The sequence below is a fragment of the Pelodiscus sinensis genome, chromosome Z, assembly GCF_052426305.1.
Source record: "Pelodiscus sinensis isolate ZL-2025 chromosome Z, ASM5242630v1, whole genome shotgun sequence".
In the NCBI taxonomy this organism is placed as follows: Eukaryota; Metazoa; Chordata; order Testudines; family Trionychidae; genus Pelodiscus; species Pelodiscus sinensis.
In genome coordinates, this window is record NC_143085.1 from 1,736,253 (window position 1) to 1,755,539 (window position 19,287).

Genomic DNA, 19,287 nt, shown 5'->3' on the forward strand with positions numbered 1-19,287 from the left:
TTTGCGCAAAGGGCCCGTGTAGACAGCTCCGATTTGTTTTGCGCAGAAACGCCCTGCTCGTGAAAATGCCGCTCGGGCCCTTTTTGCGGAAAAGCGCGTCTAGATCGGCACGGACGCTTTTCTGCAAAGAGTGCTCTTGGGGAAACGCGTCCGCGCCGATCCAGACGCTCTGCTCCGTTAAAAGCATTTGCGGAAAATCAGGCCGGTCTAGACGAGACAGAAGCTGTGTCTGCGCTGGCCCCCGCTTGTGCAAGAACTCGTGTGCGGGGGGGGGGGGGGGCCTCGACCGACCGACTCGCTTCTGGGATATTGGCCAGGACCTTACCCCCCCCCCCCCACCATCGATCGTAGCCCGGGGCCACCTGCTCCTCGGGCGGGGGGGGGTCCCGGGCCGCTTGCCCAGGCAGCTCGGGGCCCTGGGGGGGGGGGGGGGGAGAATGCGGCTGTGGGACCAGGCAGTCCGGGGGGGCGGGGCTTGGGGGGAGGGGCCGGGTGGGTCGAGACGCGCTCAGCTCCAGGAGGGTGAGTCTGAGCCGGGGGGCGGAGTTTAGCGCGGGGCGGGGATTGGGTAGGCGTTCGGGGCCTAGCGCGGGGCGGGGCTAGGGCAAGGGCTCGGGGCGGGGCCTATCGCGGGGCGGGGCCCGGGAGGCGCTCGGGGCGGGGCCTATCGCGGGGGGGCGGGGCTAGGGGAAGGGCTCGGGGGCGGGGCCTAGCGCGGGGCGGGGATTGGGTAGGCGTTCGGGGCCTAGCGCGGGGCGGGGCTAGGGCAAGGGCTCGGGGCGGGGCCTATCGCGGGGGGGCGGGGCTCGGCAGGCGCTCGGGGCGGGGCCTATCGCGGGGGGGCGGGGCTAGGGGAGGGCTCGGGGGCGGGGCCTAGCGCGGGGCGGGGCTCGGCAGGCGCTCGGGGCGGGGCCTATCGCGGGGCGGGGCCCGGCAGGCGCTCGGGGCGGGGCCTAGCGCGGGGCGGGGCTAGGGCTCGGGGCCTATCGCGGGGGGGCGGGGCTCGGCAGGCGCTCGGGGCGGGGCCTATCCCGGGGGGGCGGGGCTCGGCAGGCGCTCGGGGCGGGGCCTAGCGCGGGGCGGGGCTAGGGCTCGGGGCCTATCGCGGGGGGGCGGGGCTCGGCAGGCGCTCGGGGCGGGGCCTATCCCGGGGGGGCGGGGCTCGGCAGGCGCTCGGGGCGGGGCCTAGCGCGGGGCGGGGCGGGGCCGCCATGGACCTGCGGATCCTGGAGCGCCCCGTGCGGGTGCTGAGCCTGGCCCGGGCCGGCCTGTGGCGATACACGCACCCGCTGCTCAAGCTGCTGCTGCTGCCGCGCCGCTCCCGGTACCGGCCGGGGCGGGGCGGGGCTGGGCGGGCGGGGCGGGGCACGTGGGGGGGTGCAGGGGGAGGAGGCGGGGCGGGGGGGGGCAGGGGGAGGCAGGCGGGGGGGGCAGTGGGGGGGGTGCAGGGGGAGGGGGAGGCAGGCGGGGCGGGGCACGTGGGGGGGTGCAGGGAGGGCAGGCGGGGCGGGGCAGGCGGGGCGGGGCACGTGGGGGGGTGCAGGGGGGCAGGCAGGGGGGGGTGCAGGGGCTGGGGGGGGTGCGGGGCAGGCGGGGCGGGGCACGTGGGGGGGTGCAGGGGAGGCGGGGGGCGGGGCGGGGCACGTGGGGGGGTTGGGGGTGCAGGGGGAGCTGGGCGGGGCAATGGGCGGGTTGGGGGTGTAGGGGAGGCGGGTGCGGGAGCTCGGGGGCGGGGCCTAGCGTGGGGCGGGGTTCGGGAGTCTCTGGGGGGCGGGGCCTAGCGCGGGGCAGGGCAGTGGGCGGGTTGGGGGTGTAGGGGAGGCGGGTGGGGGAGCTCGGGGGCGGGGCCTAGCGCGGGGCGGGGCTGGGGGGCAGGGCAGTGGGCGGGTTGGGGGTGGGGGAGCTCGGGGGTGGGGCCTAGCGCGGGGCGAGGCTGGGGAGCAGGGCAATGGGCGGATTGGGGGTGTAGGGGAGGTGGGTGGGGCAATGGGGGGGCCAGGCGGATTGGGAGGTGCAGGGGGAGCAGGGCGGGGCAGTGAGTGGGTTGGGGGGTGCAGGGGAGGCAGGCGAGGCAGTGGGGGCCTGGGTGGGTTGGGGAGTGCAAGGGGCGAGGAGCGGGGCAGTGGGGGGCTGGGTGGGTTGGGAGGTGCAGGGGGCGAGGCAGTGGGGGGGCTGGGGGCGGGGCAATGGGGGGTCTGGGAAGTGCAGGGGGGCTGGGCTGGTTGGGGGGTGCAGGGGGCTGGGGGTGGGGCAATGGGGGGGCTGGGAGGTGCAGGGGGGCTGGGCGGGTTGGGGGGTGCAGGGGTCTGGGGGCAGGGCAATGGGGGGCTGGGAGGTGCAGGGGGGCTGGGTGGGTTGGGGGTGCAGGGGGCTGGGGCCGGGGCAATGGGGGGGCTGGGAGGTGCAGGGGGGCTGGGCGGGTTGGGGGTGCAGAGGTCTGGGGGCAGGGCAATGGGGGGGCTGGGAGGTGCAGGGGGAGGGGGCGGGCAGTGGGGGGGCAGTGGGGGGTGGGGGGAGGGGGCTGGGGGCTGGGTTGGGGGGTGCAGGGGGGGGGGGACGGGCAGGGGGAGGGGGCAGAGTGGGGGGGGCGGGTGGGAGGTGGGGGCAGGGGGAGGGGGGGAAGGGGGGGGGGGGGGGCAGGGGGGGCAGGTGGGGGCTGGGCGGGGGCTTGGGGGGGCTGGGGGTGCAGGGGGGGGGGGCAGGGTGGGGGCAAGGTGGGGGGGGGCTGGGGGGCGGTGCAGGGGGAGGGGGGCAGAGCAGTGGGGGCTGGGCGGGTTGGGGGGTGCAGGGGGCAGGGCAGTGGGGGGGCTGGGCGGGTTGGGAGGTTCGGGGGCGCAGGGGCACATGACGGCCCAGCTGGGGGACACACGGGGGGGGGGGGCGGTGCCTCAGATTGGCTCCTAGGGTGGCTGGAGTCCTGTGGGCCCTTTGTGCACTTCGGGGGGCGGGTGGAAGCTGCGTCGCTCCCCACTTGTGGGGCGAGGGGGAAGCTGTGCCCTCGTGGGGTGGGGCGAGGGGGTCTGTACCCCCCAGTGTCTCAGGGTGGTCGGTAGTGGCTGGGGAGGGGGATCAGTCCCCTCCCGCCCTCCTGCTGGCTGGTTGGGTGGGGCTGGTTCCGTCTCTTCCCCCCCCACCCCAGACCCTTTCCCCGATTTCTCCCCCCCCCCCCCCGTTTGCCTTCCCGCAGGCCGCCTCCTTCCCCCACCTCGCTGGGCCGGTGGCGCTCGCCTCGGGACGGTGCCGCCGGCCACGCCCCCCTTCCCTGGTGGGCCTGGCGAAACCCAGGCCCGTCCCTTGTGGGGGGCCCGGCAAGGCCGTTAACCCCCCCCCGGGAACTCGGGGCCTCCGGCAGGGGGGCCGCACGGCTCCATGAGGCCCCGCCACGAAGTCCTCTCTATCCCGGTAGGTGCAAGTTCTTCAGCCTGACCGAGACCCCCGAGGGCTACACCGTGGTGGTGGACGACGAAGGCTTCCGAGGTCGGTGGGCCCGAGGCGGCCGCGTGTCCCGCCCCCCCCGATTCGGCCTTCGGGTGCCCCCCCCCGGCCGGCCCCGTTGGATTTTCAACCTCGCCGAAAGCTGGGGAGATTCGCTGGCGGATGGGGATGGGGGGAGGATCCGCACCCAAATTATTCCGCAGGGATGGAGGAGTTTCGGGGGGGGGTGCACTAGCTGAATCCGGGCCGTGGGGCGGGGGGGGCACGGTCTGCGGTCCGAGGCTTCTCAACCGGTCCTAGTGGCTCGTGGGAATGCCGGGAAGGTCCCGGGCCAGTGCCGTGCAGCCGGCGCCGCCCCGTGCCTCAGTTTCCCCTCGGCGCGGCGGGTCTCAGGCGGGATCCTGTCGGCCTTTCAGAGCTGCCCTCCTCCGAGTTCCTGCAGGAGGCCGCCTCCCCCTGGCTGGTGCTGAACGTGCTGGCCAACGGCCGGTCGGCCACCGGCTCCCAGGCCGTGGGCGTCACGAAGCTGGCCAAGTCGGTCCTGGCCCCGCTGGCCGAGCACCACGTCTCGGTGCTGATGCTCTCCACCTACCAGACGGACTTCATCCTGGTGAGCCCCCGCTTGGGCGTGCTCGGGACCCTCCTCTCCCCCCCCCCCCGCCGCCCCCGGTGCCTGCTGGAGGGGGGTTCGGAGAACTAGGCGGGAGCCAGCGGGGCGAGCGCTGAGCTCTCGCGCCCCCGGCCAGGTGCGGGAGAAGGACCTGCCGGTGGTGATCGCCACGTTGGCGGGCGAGTTCGACATCTACCGGGAGGTGGCGGGCGAGGCTGTGCCCGTGGGCCGGGCCGACGCGAGCGACGGCGTCTCCAAACCCAGGCCCGGTGAGTCCCGCGCGGGCTTTGAGGGGAAAGACTCCGCTGTTCTGCTTCCCCGGCCACCTGTGGAACTCCTCGCCGCAGGATGTAGGTGCTGATTCCGGCCCCGCTCTGTTCCCTGAGCCCAAGCTTTTCCCGATGGCCCGAGGAGCACAGTGGTGCCACCAGAGGGCGCTGCCGCCTTAATTTGGGCTTCCTCCCAGGAACACCTTGCTATGCCCCCCGGAAGGGGGCAGGGGGCAGAACCCGCCCAGGCCCGGTTCAATCCCCCACGCGGCCCGCTGGCTCCGTTCTACTCGCTCCTTAGCACGGCTGCCGTGCGGGAGCGATTCATAAACCGGGCACTTCTCAGCTCGGCAAAGAGACGCCTCCGGGGGGGGGGGGGATAGGCGAGGGGAACTATCAAATCGCGATTTACTTGCTCCACCCACACAAGAACTCGGGGGTCCCCAACACTGAACAGGCCCGAAGGCGTCAAGCCAACCCGAGGGAGTTTTGTTTCCCCCGGCGACCTGCGGAACTCCTCGCCGCAGGATGCTGCCACGCCCAGGACTCGAGCCGAGTTCCCAAAAGACCGGGCTCAATTCATGGTCCACCGACGCTGATGAGCCGGGAGGGTGGCCCTGGCCTCTCAGAAGCTGGACGTCGGCCACAGGGGAGGGCTCGTGGGACGTCCCCTGTTCCGTTCGCTCCCTGGTTTTCGGTCTGTCGAGGGTCGAGCCGGCGCCCGGCCCTCGCGAGCCGCCGGGGGAGTCCCAGGCCGGGCGGGGCTCGCTGAGCGATTGCAAACCGTTGTCCCCCCCCCCCCCCCCGCCCGCAGCCGCCAGCCCCACCGTGCACCCGGTGCAGAGCCCCCAGAACCGCTTCTGCATCTTGACCGTGGCTCCCGACAGTCTGCCGGCCATCGCCACCGTGCTGCTGGAGGTCCTGTTCTACTCGCAGAGGTGGGTGACGGCAGGAGGACCTCGGCGGGGGGGGGGGGGGAGTCTGCCTGTCCTGCCCGGACCTCGGGGGGGGTGGCTGCCTGTCCTGCCAGGACCTCGGGGAGCTGCAGGACCTCGGGGGGGGGGGGGGGGGGGGCTGCCTGTCCTGCCAGGACCTCGGGGGGCTGCAGGACCTCGGGGGGGGGCTGCCTGTCCTGCCAGGACCTCGGGGGGCTGCAGGGGGGGGGGGGCTGCCTGTCCTGCCAGGACCTCGGGGGGGGGGGGGGGGGGGGGCTGCCTGCCCAGGTCCTGCCAGGACCTCGGGGGGGGGGGGGCTGCCTGTCCTGCCAGGACCTCGGGGGGCTGCAGGACCTCGGGGGGGGGGCTGCCTGTCCTGCCAGGACCTCGGGGGGGGGGCTGCCTGTCCTGCCAGGACCTCGGGGAGCTGCAGGACCTCGGGGGGGGGGCTGCCTGTCCTGCCAGGACCTCGGGGAGCTGCAGGACCTCGGGGGGGGGGCTGCCTGTCCTGCCAGGACCTCGGGGGGCTGCAGGACCTCGGGGGGGGGGCTGCCTGTCCTGCCAGGACCTCGGGGGGGCTGCAGGACCTCGGGGGGGGGCTGCCTGTCCTGCCAGGACCTCGGGGGGCTGCAGGACCTCTGGGGGGGGCTGCCTGTCCTGCCAGGACCTCGGGGGGCTGCAGGACCTCGGGGGGGGGGCTGCCTGTCCTGCCAGGACCTCGGGGGGGGGGGGGGGGCTGCCTGTCCTGCCAGGACCTCGGGGAGCTGCAGGACCTCGGGGGGGGGGGGGGCTGCCTGTCCTGCCAGGACCTCGGGGGGGGGGGGGGGCGGAGGTCTGCCTGCCCCGCCAGGACCACGGCTTCGCCAGCCAAGGGGAGGGTTCCCGGAAGCTGCGTCTCCGCCGTGGAGCCCAAAGCTCCACCCACCTCGCGACGAACCCGGTGTCTCCGCAGCCCTGCGAAGGAGCCGGCCCTCGAGACCATCCGCTTCTTCGCCTTCTCTCTCATCGAGGGCTACATCTCCATCGTCATGGACGCTGAGACCCAGAAGAAGTAGGTCCCGTCCGGCCCGGGGGGCGAGGGAGGGAGTGCTTGGGCGGGGCGGGGCGGGGCGGGGCTGCTTCATGGGCGTGACGGACTCGGTGAAACCTTCCAGGTTCCCCAGCGACCTGCTGTTGACCAGCTCTTCGGGGGAGCTCTGGAGGATGGTGAGGATCGGCGGGCAGCCGCTCGGCTTCGGTAAGTGGCCCCCCCTCAGCCTGCAGCGTGTGCTTTGGCGGGTGGTGCACATCCGGTGCACGGGACAAAATTTAATCCGCACTGGGGTGGCCAATATTAGCAGGGCCTTTGGCCATCCCCGCGGGACCCTTCCCCCTTTGCTATGGGGCTTGCGGCTCGGGCGCGGAGGCGGGTGTGTGGGGCAGGACCGGACCCCGGTGCCTCGGCGTGACGCCTGCCTCGGTTTCCCTCCGGCAGACGAGTGCGGGATCGTGGCTCAGATCGCGGCGCCGCTGGCCGCCGCGGACATCTCCGCCTATTACATCAGCACCTTCAACTTTGACCACGCCCTGGTACGTCGGCTCCTTCCCTGTCTGCCTCTCCTTTTCCGGGGCGGGTCGGCCCTGCGTGGGGCGGGACTTCCTGTCTCGGCTTCCTTCCCCCGCTAGGTCCCGGAAGACGAGATCGAGAGCGTCATCGGGCTGCTCCACCGACGCCAGGACGCGGGGGGCGCCGCCCGGGCGCTCTGACCCGGCCCGCCGGAGAACACTCCACCCTCCCACGCCAGCGGGGGGCGCCCCTGGGGGCTCGAACTGCTCTAGCGCCGACCCGGAGCCGCCTCCGGATCCGTTTCCGCCGGGTCCCCCCTTGGGAGCCGAGTCCCACCGGGACCCTCCGCCCTGTTCGGAGCCGGCGGGTTTTGTTTTCCGGGGGGCTGGGAGCCGTGGGGCTACCCCCCACATCTGAAGGATGCCGGGGGGGCTGTCGGTGGTCGGTTCTTTCCTTCCTGGGCCGGGGCTGCCGTAGAAGAGACGCCGGCCGGTGACTACGCGGGAGCGGCCGGGACGGGCCCAGCCCGGCGAGACGGTGTTGAGAAGTGTGGGGCCTGCCGGCGTCGCTTCTTGGCCCCCCGGCTGGGCGTGGGGGGCAGCGGTTCGGAGCTCGCGGGGGGGCGTTTTCTGCCAATAAATCGGCCTCGCGGCACAGCCGGCGGGGGCTGCCTGTTGTCCTGTCCCAGCCCCAAACCAGAAACCTGGCTCCCCTACGCCTGTGGGGTGCCCCCAGCTGTCCCGGTGTGGGGGGCAGCCACCACCGCCTGGGGGCAAAGGGGGGGTCCTTCCCCCGGGCTGCCCCGCTCGGGAGCCCTAAATGCCCAAGGAGCGGGCAGCTGGCGTGAGTCCTCCACCTTCCCAGAGGCCTTTGCTCTAGAGCAGGGTCCAATCGCAGCTGGCGTGAGTCCTCCACCTTCCCAGAGGCCTTTGCTCTGGAGCTAGGGTCCAAACGCAGCTGGCGTGAGTCCTCCACCTTCCCAGAGGCCTTTGCTCTGGAGCCAGGGGCCAATCGCAGCTGGCGTGAGTCCTCCACCTTCCCAGAGGCCTTTGCTCTAGAGCAGGGTCCAATCGCAGCTGGCGTGAGTCCTCCACCTTCCCAGAGGCCTTTGCTCTAGAGCAGGGTCCAATCGCAGCTGGCGTGAGTCCTCCACCTTCCCAGAGGCCTTTGCTCTGGAGCCAGGGGCCAATCGCAGCTGGCGTGAGTCCTCCACCTTCCCAGAGGCCTTTGCACTGGGGGAGGGTCCAATCACAGCCAGGCGGGGGGGGGGGGGGGTGGAAATCCATTTTCGAAGCTTGACCCCCCCCCCCCTTTCTGTTCCTGCTGATGTTGGGCCCGGCCGAAGCCCGATTCTCGGTTCCTGGCGTGCGAGGGCAAGCGTGTGTCACGCCCCCTCACCTGCTTGTGCGCCGTCCTCTCGCACGGAGTGGCTCCTGGCGTGATCGCACGCCCCCTCCTCCCCCCACCCCTCCGTGGAAGGGAGATACCCCGGGTCGTACCATCTGACCCGGCTCTCCCTGTGGTCGGGCGTTTCTCAGCTCGGTTACCACCCGCCGCTCCCCCCCGTTCGCCGCACGCTCGGCAGCCTGCGGCCGGAAAGGGGGGGGCCGTGGGGGGGGGGGTGGCTGCCGCGGTTTCCCCGGAGCTCGGCTGGGTGGGGTCGGCAGGAGGAAACAGCCGCCGCAGGGCCGGGCTAGAACATCCTGCCACCAGCCTCCTGGGCCTGCCATGGAGGTTTAGTCACAGCCTGCCTCGGTTTCCCCTGCCGTGGAGGGGGCTAGTTGCAGCCTCCTTTGGGTTCCCCTGTGGTGGGGGGGGGGCTAGTCGCAGCCTGCCTCGGTTTCCTCTGCCATGCGGGTATAGTCGCAGCCTGCCTCAGTTTCTCCTGCCATGGGGTGGGGGGGGGGGGGGGCGTGTCTAGTCTCAGCCTGCCTTGGTTTCTCCTGCTGTTTTGAAGGGGGGGTGTCTAGTCTCAGCCTGCTTCGGTTTCCCCTGCTATGGGGTGGGGAGATCTGGTCTCGGCCTGCCTCAGTTTCCCCTGCCATGGGGGTCTGGTCTCGGCCTGCCTCAGTTTCCCCTGCCATGGGGGTCTGGTCTCAGCCTGCCTCGGTTTCCCCTGCCGTGGGGGTTTTAGTTGCAGCCTCCTTCGGTTTCCCATGGCGTGGTCTGGTCTCGGCCTGCCTTGGTTTCCCCTGCTGTGAGGGGGTCTAGTCTCAGCCTGCCTCAATTTCCCCTGCCCTGGGGGGAGGGTGTCTGGTGTCAGTCAGCCTGCCTCGGTTTCCCCTGCTGTGAGGGGGTCTAGTCTCAGCCTGCCTCAATTTCCTCTGCCATGGCGGGGTGTCTCTGGTGTCATCCTGCCTTGGTTTCCCCTGCCCTGGGGGGAGAGTGTCTGGTGTCAGCCTGCCTCGGTTTCCCCTGCTGTGTGGGGGGCTTTCTGGTGTCAGCTTGCATTGGTTTCCCCTGCCATGTGGTGTGTGCGTCTGGTGTCAGCCTGTCTCAATTTCCTCTGCCACGGGGGGGGAGGGGACGGGAGTCTAGTCTCAGCCTGCCTCGGTTTCCCCTGAGGCAGGAATCCGGAGTCTCTGTGGCCATCTGCGCTGGGCCCTTGGGGGCTAAGTAGCCCCTGCATTGGCCACTCCTGGGGCAAGGGGCGATTTTCTTGCCGCATCCTCTGGAAGGGGCCTCGTGAGGTCACCAAGCACCGAGACCGGCCCTCGAGGTGGCACTGAGCACCATCTCGGTCATCGAGACCGTCTTCCGTGGAGGCGTGAGGGTGGCCGTCCCCATGCTTGTGCCCGGCTCTGAGAGGCCGTGCCCTCCCTGCCCTACGCAGCCGGCTCCTGCCCTGAGTAGGGGACGTTTTCCAAGCCCGGGGTACAGCCGTTGAGACGTCTCTCCTGGGTCTCACCCTAGGGAAGCACCGTGCCCCGTTTACCCCTCCTGGGACTGAGTGAGCTGCCGAACGGCTGTGGCCAAGGCATCCCCCTTCCTGTTTTCCAGACCCTGTAGCTCTCCAAGCAGGCAGGTCAAACGATGGCAGTATCAACCACTGGTCAGAGCTGTGCGTGTTTACAGAGACTGGCCCGTTGGACACACGGACTCTAGAGGCGAGAGCGACAAGCCAGGCCCATCTCTGCTACAATGTGATGTCCTTGCAGTTGCGCAATTCAGCCACTAGATGGCTCTCTGTTCTCTGAAGAGGGCCAGACCAGGGTGGCGAACAAAGGAGACCTAGCTGGAACTCGAGCTGGGTGGTGGCTTTTTCAGAAGCTGCTCTTGTTGCCGAGGCGTCTTCTTTTCAGACCACAACTGGACGGAAGGCCCCACGCGGGGCCTGATTCGCCACTGCCGTAGGGCGTAAGGGCGACATTGCCTTTGGCTTGGGGGTTAGTCCTTGCTCAGCTCGTAGATTAGCAACACAGGTGATGAGAGATCAGCCTGAGTAATCCACACACCTCCTGGGCGCGGTCGCTGTCCCGCAGACCGCTTACGGCATTGGCTCCACAGCAGTGTCTTTTCAACTGTGCGCCGTGGAGAATAAGGGAGTTCAAAATGGCTGCCCTTAAAGGGGCAGGCGATTTTTTTTGTCTGCCCTTAAAGGGGCAGGCGATTTTTTTTTTTTTTTGGCTCAACAAAAAAATCCTCCGTGTTCCTCATTTAAAAAAAAAAATTGTGTGGTGTTTCTCGGTCTTAACGTGTTTAAGAAACGCTGCTCCACAGCCTGCGACGTAGGCAGGCCGCATTCTGCAGCCCGGTGTGAATCGAATGGCATGCCATCGATGGCTGGGCAGGGGGATGGCTTCCCGCGGCCGGTGCACCATTTAAAAATAATTGATCCCTGAAATGCCGACAGCGGGGAGCAGCTGATTCAAAAGCCCCCGCCCCCAAAACGGCCGGGCCTACGTGAGCGGAGCCAGGTGCTCGCTGGCCGCTCCTTGGCAAGTTTTTCCCTCCACAGCCCTGGAGTTCCTGTGAAATCCGTGGGCTCCTTCCTTCCGCTATCTTGCTGCCGTTTCCAGAGTCATCCGGCAGCCGGTGACGTCGGCCAAGAACCCGCCGGCGCTATTTTTAACCAAGCCTGGGTGTCGAAACCTCAGTCCTGCCCCGCGTCGAGCTTGATTGTGGGTCAGGCCATGTAACCGAAAGGCTTTGACCTCAGAGGAAAACCGACACTTCCTTCTCTCTTTCGGGAGGCAGGGCGGAGAGACGAGGGATCGGAGTCAATTGTGTTGCGCTGAGATGCTGGCGCAGAAGCCCCCTGTACCGTCTCGAACGGCATGGGCGTGATGGAACGTCTGCGCCTCTCCCCACTGGCCCTGTGATCAGCCGGTGGGTCCCATCAGCTGACTTCGGTGCTTGCAGTTATGCCGCTCAGCCACTAGATGGCTCTCTGAGCTCTGAAGAGGGCCAGACCGGGGTGGTCAACAAAGGAGACTTAGCTGGAACTCAAGCTGTGCAGGAGCTGGGGTGTGGCTCTTTCATCCGCTGCTCTTGTTCCTGCAGCCAATTAGAGAAGCTGATCTGTGCTGGGTAGGTTGGATCTTCTCCAGGTGGTGTCTGGGGGAAGGTTGCGCCTCTCCTTGTCTTTGGGGGGCTGTGGGGAGGAGGTAGAGAGGGGTTCCCAAACTCAGAGGCCCGGAGGTGCGGTCGTGGGTCAGGTAAAGGCAGTGAGGGGGCAGAGAACAGCCGTTGGCCTAGCTGGAACCTGGAGTAGAGGGTGGATCCAGGTTCCTCTGCCACCCACGAGGAGGTAATGACGTGGAAGACCACCTGGGTGTGCTAGGTACGTCCCCTGAAAAGGGGACCCATTTCAGGGACCGGCCATGGGGCTAAGCCCCCGAGAGGATGCGGTAGTAGGGTGACCACATGTCCCGGGTTCCTATGTGCCCCAGCCCACCACGTAAGTGGCACCAAATGCCTCTCGTCTCGTCAGCCTGCCCTGCCATGGGTCTCAGGAGAGGGGTTATGGGGCCAGACCCCAGTTCACCATCTAGGCAGGAGGGGAGGTGGTTCCTGGAGTGAGTGGGGAGAAACCGAGGCAAGGAAACAGCTGGAAGAGGCAGCCGCCTGAGCTAACCCCCAGAATTGCCACGCCAAGGTGAGCACCGCAACTGGTCACACTTGGTGGCAAAAGCGGGCAGTTGCCTTCAAATCGAAAGGTCTTTGGAGGACTGGGCCCGACAAGATCCCCGCCGTTCGGGCTGGAGGGTAGGCCGCCGCACCTCCCCCCAAGGGGCCCTCACAGAGACGGAGCGTTTCTTAAACTGTGTTCGGCGGTACAGCGGTGTGCTGTGGAGAACAGAATTCAAAATGGCCGCCTTAAAGGGGCAGCTGACTTTTTTTTTTTTTTTTTTGGCTCAATAAAAAAATCCTTGGTGGTCCTTATTTTTAAAAAATTGTGTGGTGTTCCTTAGTCTTAAAAGTTGAAGAAACATGGCCTGGGGGGAGGCAGCAGGGGTGGGCCCTTGCCATGGTGGAGGAGGAACAGATGTTTGAGAACAGACCGAGACTGGGAGGGAGGGGGGAGGAGCCAAAGTGTTTCTCCAAATCGGTCTGGGGGAGCAGCTGGAAGAGCCTGCAGGCGAGAGGCAGAAGGTGTTACGAGGGGGGGGGGGGATTGGGCGGGGCGATTTGGGGGCAGGAGGCCTGGAGAGGGAAAAGTCGGTGGGCGCCCAGCCTCCCGATAAAAGCCCGAGGTGACCGCCGCCCGGAAGGAGCTCGGAGTGACTTTCTCGGCCCGGGAGTCCTGCGGTTACAAGGGCTAGCGTTGGCCACGATCCGGCAGGAGACCTCAGAAGTTGGAGGCTTGGGTGGGGCAAACTGACCAGCCGAGAGAGCAAGCCCCGGACTGGGGTGGCCCACTGAGGCAGGGACAAAACAGGAAGCCAGCCCCTCACCCCGCTGGGGCTCGCTCCCCTTCCTGTCCCCATCCTGGTGCACCCGCCCCAGAAAAATGGACCCTGCAGACCACTCCTGGGGCCATTTCAGGATTGTAATGGTGCAGAAGGGGAAACTGAGGCACGAGGCCTTTCCCCACGGGCGCTAGCAGAGTTTGAGGAACTTGGCGTTTGTTGGGGTCCTGGCCAATTCTGCCCCTCCTGCTCTTTACTCCTGGACGTTCTCGTCCCCCGCGGGGGTCTACTATGTAAATTCCCGCTGGGGTGAAATGAACCCCCCCGGTGAAATATATGAGAACATCAGATTGGGTTAAAAACGGGAGGTGTTGATGCTTGAGAAAATCAGGCCAACGTGGGACCTGAAAGCCTTTACATATTAAGGGAGGGTGGGTATAAAGAGGCCAGCAGTGACCAATGGTTCTACTGGAGGTTGGCCCTGAAGGGATGAGCTTCACGGCCAACCTGTGGAACTCCTCGCCACAGGATGTGGTGAAGACTAGGACTTCCGCAGGGTTCAAAAAAGAGCTGGATCGATTCCTGGAGGCGAGGTCCCTTAGTGGATGGGTAGGAATGGGCGGTCCCTCGTCTCGGTTTGTCTGGATATGGGTGACGGGGGAGGGTTCACACGAGGGTTCCCTGTTGTGTTCCCGCCCTCTGGGGCACCTACGTAAGAACACCAGAACGGCCAGAGTGCATCAGATCAAAGGGCCATCCAGCCCAGTATCCTGTCTGCTGACAGTGGCCGATGCCCGACGCCCCAGCGGGAAGGATCACAACAGATAATCCTCACGTGATCCGTCCCCTGTCAGAGAAACTGAGGCGAGGGACACCCTTCCTACCCATCCTGGCAAATAGCCACTGCTGGACCTCACCTCCACCAATCTATCTGGCTCTTTTTTGCATCCCGTTCAAGTTCTGGCCTTCGCCGCATCCTGCGGCGAGGAGTTCCACAGGTCGAACCACCAGCGCAAATTCCATGCTTCCAGCTGCTTGTAGCAGGCTCCTGGGCGGGGAAGCTGGCTGCTTGCCACCGACCTCGCCTGACAGCTGTGGAAAATGATGGCGCTGCACCAAGAGCAATCCAGTGTCGGTGGGGCGAGGTTCAGAGCAGCAAGACGTGTCGAATACTGAGACGTTGGCCTTATGGTGTCTTCTCTGTCATCTTGTCCCATTGGCTGCCTCTTTGGAGCAGCGGCCGTCTTAAATTCAGAGTGTGCTGGAATTATTTAACCTCCGAGCAAGGACACTATCTGCTGTTGATTTCCAGAGCCTAACTACGTCTTTGTAGTTGGGGCCAGACGTAACCACCAGCAGGGGGATTTGAACCAGGGACCTCAGGAGTGTAGTACAGGTGCTTTTACAGGTGGAGCTATGAAGGCGGCTGATGCCTAGCTTTGGCTGTAGATCTCTCTTGTTCGTCTCGCTCGCTGTACGTGCCCCTACGTGGGACCACGAGCCACGCAGGGCGTGTGGGTCACGCACGCTGGAGGCGTGAGCAGGGCCACACTGGGGACACCATAGCACGCGGCCGCCAGCCTGGCTGCACTTGCCGCAGGCGGCCCTCGAGAAGAAGCCAGCTTGGTTTGCAAAGAGGTAAACTGAGGCACGGCGCAGGCACGCCGGGGAGCGGCCGATGCACGTCTCAAATGCTGCTTCCTGAGTTTAAACGCCAGCCCGGGTCCTTGGGGACAGGGTGGATTAGGAGCCAGCCACGCTGGGGTTCCTAAGGAGACCCCTCTCCGATTTCAGTGGGGTTTAGTCGTTTTCTGAATCCCTAAGCAAGCTGGGGTCTTGTTTCGGCAGGAGGAAGTTGGGCAGCACGGGGGAAATAGGGGGTGGCTTTGACCCGGCTTTAGGAAAAACAAAGGAGTCCAAAAAGCATTACCCTGCCTCTCGGCACCGGTCTCATGATCTCAGCTGTTTTGCGAAAGCCGTAATCAGCTTCCTCTTGAGAAATGTGACCGTCTTTCCTGCAGCCCGCCCATAAAGAGGACTCTTTCAACACGCCAGTCAGGAGACGGCATGAGAACAGCGCTGCTTGGCTTAAAAAAAGAACGGCAAAGCCGAGCGCAGGCGAGGAGACGCGTGGCGCAGCGAACCGCTTTCGTGGCGCAGACACCCACTTCATCAGATGTATGTCGTGTAAATAAGACCATACGAACGGCCGTCCTGGGTCAGACCAAAGGTCCATCTAGCCCAGTATCCTGTCTGCCGACAGTGGCCAGCACCAGGTGCCCCGGAGGGGGTGGACCAAAGATAATGATCAAGGGATTTGTCTCCTGCCATCCCTCTCCAGCCTCTGACAAACAGAGGCCAGGGACACCATTTCTATCCCCTGGCTAATCGCCTTTTATGGACCTAACCTCCATGAAATTATCTAGCTTCTCTTTATAGTCCTCGCCTTCACAGCCTCCTCCGGCGAGGAGTTCCACAGGTTGACTATGCGCTGTGTGAAGAACTTTCTTTTATGACTTTTATTACCACTAGTTTCATCTGGTGTCCTCTAGTTCTCCTAATATGGGAACTAATAAATAACTTTTTTTATCCTCCGGCGAGGAGTTCCACAGGTTGACTATGTGCTGTGTGAAGAACTTTCTTTTATTACTTTTATTACCATTAGTTTCATTTGGTGTCCTCTAGTTCTCCTAATATGGGAACTAATAAATAACTTTTTTTATCCTCCGGCGAGGAGTTCCACAGGTTGACTATGTGCTGTGTGAAGAACTTTCTTTTATTACTTTTATTACCACTAGTTTCATCTGGTGTCCTCTAGTTCTCCTAATATGGGAACTAATAAATAACTTTTCTTCATCCTCCGGCGAGGAGTTCCACAGGTTGACTATGTGCTGTGTGCAGAACTTTCTTTTATGACTTTTATTACCATTAGTTTCATCTGGTGTCCTCTAGTTCTCCTACTATGGGCACGAATAAATAACTTTTCTTTATCCGCCCTCTCCACACCACTCATGATTTTATAGACCTCTATCCTATCCCCCCTCACTCTCCTCCTTTCTAAGCTGAAAAGTCCCGGTCGCTTTAACCTCTCTTCATAGGGGACCCGTTCCAAACCCCGAATCATTTTAGTTCCCCTTTTCGGAACTCTTTCCAAGGCCAAAATATCGTCTTTGAGGTGAGGCGACCACATCTGTCCACAGTATTCCAGATGTGGGCGTCCCATCGTTTGATACTTCCCCTGGCTTCCCCCTTCCAGCTCCCTCCTTCCAGGTATCCCCCTCCCCTCTCCCACCCTCTCTCTTCCCCTCTCCCACCTCCTTTTCCCAGTCTCCCCAGAGGTTAATCCCACCCCTAAGTTTTGTTCAATAAAGAGAGTTTCTATTTTTGACCACACGTGTCCTTTATTTTTTTATATCAGGAAGGGGGGCTAGAGAGGGGTAAGTGGAAGGAGGTGAGGGAGGAATGGGGCACGAGCCCCCGATGGGGAGGACTGGGGTGGCTCTGTGGGCTCCTCGGGGTGGAAGCTTCCTGGATCCTGACAGCCCCCCGACGGATCCCCCCCCGGATGGCAGCCTGCGGCCAGTGCAGCCAGGCTGATGGCCAGCCTTAACTTCGGTTCAGGGTCCACTCAGTGTGGACGTGCTAGTTCGAATTAGCAAAACGCTAATTCGAATGAAGTGAGTTTGAATTACTGCTGTAGTGTAGACGGACCCTACGATATTCTGTGTCTTATTTTCTATCCCTTTCTTAATAATTCCAGAGGCAGGTATTTTTGGTTTTGCCAAAATCGGCTATTTCCAAACGTGGGGAAAACTCCACCCTCCGCGCAACGCTCTTTTGCGCAGCGGAAAAGAATCCCCAACCCCTCCGGGAACCCCGCCGCGTCAGGGCAGACGTGAGCCGCGTTCCCGCGTGCGTATGGGCGCGGACTCTGCTTCGGCGCGGCCGCGTCGACGGACGTGGCCGGACCGTCGCACGCCGGCCGTCTGGAACGACGCCGGTTTAATGTCAGCCGCCACGTCCGCTGGGTGTCCGTCCGGAAACGTAAAACGTTAGTTCACGCGAGAGGATTGGTTTTATTTTGAATTCTGTAGGGCGGGCTCCATTATCTTTTCAGTGTCTCAGACCATGCCTGGGAGCTGTCTATCCAACCCGGTCTCCAGCATCGCCCGTGATGGAGACACCGCAGCACGCCACTGTTTCACCTCCTGGATAATTAGGAAGTCCATCCTCAACCCCCTTTGCTGCAATTTAAGCCCATCGCGTCTTGTCCGATCAGCGGACGTTTTTCTCCCTCCGCCTCGGAACACGTTTTTCGATACTCGAAAACGGCTCTCACGTCCCCCCCCTCGGTCTGCTCCTTTCCAAACGACGCCAGCCCGGTTCGTTCCGTCGTCCCGCCTACTTCACGGTCTCCAGAACCCGTTGTCGTCTTTCTGGCTCGCCTCTGGACCGTCTCCAATTGCGCCACCTCTTCGCAATGACTAAGGCTCTGCCTTGCCTCTCGGGACGGAACGGGAACGTTTTTGGGAGGAGATGCCGGGGGCCGGGAAGAGAGAGAAGCGAAAAAGCAGAGCGGGGGGCTTAGAAAGCGGGCTTTGCTCACGGGAACGGGAACCATGCTCCTTGCCAGACAGCCGCACGAGGGGCAACGGTTTCCTGCTGCCGCGGGGAAGGTCGAGGGGGGAGATTAGGAAAAACGATTTCTCCAGAACGCCCGGGCCTTGACCTGGGGATTGCTCTTGGCAGCCACAAACTAGGCACTTCCGAGGAACGATGAGATAAGTTCGTTAACACACCCTGCTGCTCTGACACAGCAAAAAGCAGCCGGCTGCTGGTCACAGGGCCTGCCTGCCGCAGCCGTGCCTGGGGCTCTAGGAGTGGGGGGTTCTAGTCCGGGATCTGCCGGTAACTTTGCACTGGTTGGATCCCATCACTCTTGTACCGGCTGGGGGGCTACGCCCCCCGCCTCCCCGCCTCCCCGCCCCGCTCCGGGTCTCTGTCTTGCTGTCCCACACGTCTCTTGATTTCACCCCCCGGTGTCCACTCAGCAGCCCCCCAAAAATGTACACGAGCCCCCAAACCGAGGGAGAGTTTGCCGCGGAGGAGCTGACGTCTGAAATGAGGGTGTGTGTGAGAGACGTGTGTGTGTGTGAGAGTGGGGTGTGTGGGGGGGGTGACACAGAGAGAGCGAGCGAGGGGGGTTGTGTGTGTGAGGGGTGTGTGTGCGTGGGGGGTGTGTGAGAGAGGGTATGTGCGTATGTGAGGGGTGTGTGAGTGTGTGTGGGGGAGGGAGGGAGAGAGGGGCGGTTTGTGTGTGTCTGTGGGGGGGTTGTGTGTGTGTATTAGATGAGGATTTCTGTGTGTGAGAGAGAAGGGGCTGTAGCTGAGTGTAGGTGTGAGAGGGGTGTGGGTGCATGGGTGTGTGTGAGAGAGGGATGTATCTGAATGTGGGGGTGAGTGGAGTGTGTGTATGTGTGAGGGGTGTGGGTGTGTTTCAGGGGGTGTGAGAGAGAGGGTATGTGTGAGAGAGGGGTGTGTGTGTGTGAGTGGTGTGTGTGTGTGTGAGAGGGGTGTGGGTGCGTAGGTGTGTGTGAGAGAGGGATGTATCTGAATGTGGGGGTGAGTGGAGTGTGTGTATGTGTGAGGGGTGTGGGTGTGTTTCAGGGGGTGTGAGAGAGAGAGGGTATGTTTGAGAGAGGGGTGTGTGTGTGTGAGTGGGGTGTGTGGGCGTGGGGGGGTGTGTGAGGGGTGTGTGAGTGCGGTTATGCGTGCGTGTGTGTGTGTGTGTGTGTGTGAGAGAGAGGTTGTGTGTGAGTGGGTGTGTGTGTGAGAGAGGTTGTTTGTGTCCCTGGGGTGCCCCACAGCCGGCAAGGGGCTGCCCCCCGCCCCCATCTCTCTGCCCTCAGACCTTCCGGGCATCCCCGGCCCACTCATTAGCATGTGTTGGTGGGGTGGGGGGCGGAGGAGGAAACACCTGGGTGTGTGTGTGTAGGGGGGGGGAGTTTCTCCACCGCATGGCTGAGTGGAAAGGAAACCGTGTGGGGCTGCCCTACAGAGAAGCCGCGACTCCCCCAACGGACACACCCTTTCCTAGGAAGCTATCGGGGCTTTCTGGGCCCCCCCGCCGCACCCGTCCGGCTTTTCCCCCGCCTCGTGGGCCACGCCCATCGACCTGCGGAACTCCTCGCCGCAGGATGCGGCAAAGGCCGGGACTTGAACAGCGCCCCGGCTGCAGGCGTCTTGCCCCGTTCCAGCGTCCTCGGGCTGACGGGGTTAACAGGAAGTGCCCTGTGCAATGCGGCTCCGTTCAGGGACGGTGTAAAAATAGGCCCTCGTTACTCACTGGGGTCGCCTCCCACATAATCAGCATTATGATTATTAATTGTTTCCGGCCGCCTCCGCGGGAGGGTTGCCCCAGCCGGCTGACGGGTCTACCAAAGGACACGGCCGGGTGATCTAGGGTACCGCAGGCCGTTTGCGGCGCCGGCGTGGCCTGTGTGTGGCTGTCCTGCCAGAGCTGGGGTCATCTGGGTGGGGGGTCTAGGACTCGAGGGGCCCAAGAAGGGGGTCCCGACGGTCCCGGGAGCTGCCGGACCTCGCAACGTGCTTGTGGGAGGCTGCGGGAAGGGGGCTGGTG

At 64.7% G+C, this 19,287-nt stretch overlaps 1 protein-coding gene across 1 annotated transcript; it reads left to right on the forward strand.

Annotated features, from left to right (window-relative positions):
* Positions 1 to 1,161: 1,161 nt before the first annotated feature.
* Positions 1,162 to 8,049, forward strand: CASTOR1 (cytosolic arginine sensor for mTORC1 subunit 1). Its single transcript, XM_075916986.2, has 9 exons — positions 1,162 to 1,324; positions 3,407 to 3,477; positions 3,852 to 4,045; positions 4,182 to 4,314; positions 5,129 to 5,252; positions 6,202 to 6,300; positions 6,404 to 6,486; positions 6,724 to 6,818; positions 6,915 to 8,049. The coding sequence occupies exons 1-9, from the start codon at positions 1,212 to 1,214 to the stop codon at positions 6,993 to 6,995; spliced, it is 993 nt and encodes a 330-aa protein (XP_075773101.2). The 5' UTR covers positions 1,162 to 1,211; the 3' UTR covers positions 6,996 to 8,049.
* Positions 8,050 to 19,287: the final 11,238 nt, after the last annotated feature.

Coding starts and splice junctions, on each gene's coding strand:
- CASTOR1 (XM_075916986.2), top strand. CDS start 1,212: ATGGACCTGCGGATCCTGGAGCGCCCCGTGCGGGTGCTGAGCCTGGCC. Junction 4,046..4,181: donor ACCAGACGGACTTCATCCTG/GTGAGCCCCCGC, acceptor GCCCCCGGCCAG/GTGCGGGAGAAGGACCTGCC. Junction 4,315..5,128: donor CGTCTCCAAACCCAGGCCCG/GTGAGTCCCGCG, acceptor CCCCGCCCGCAG/CCGCCAGCCCCACCGTGCAC.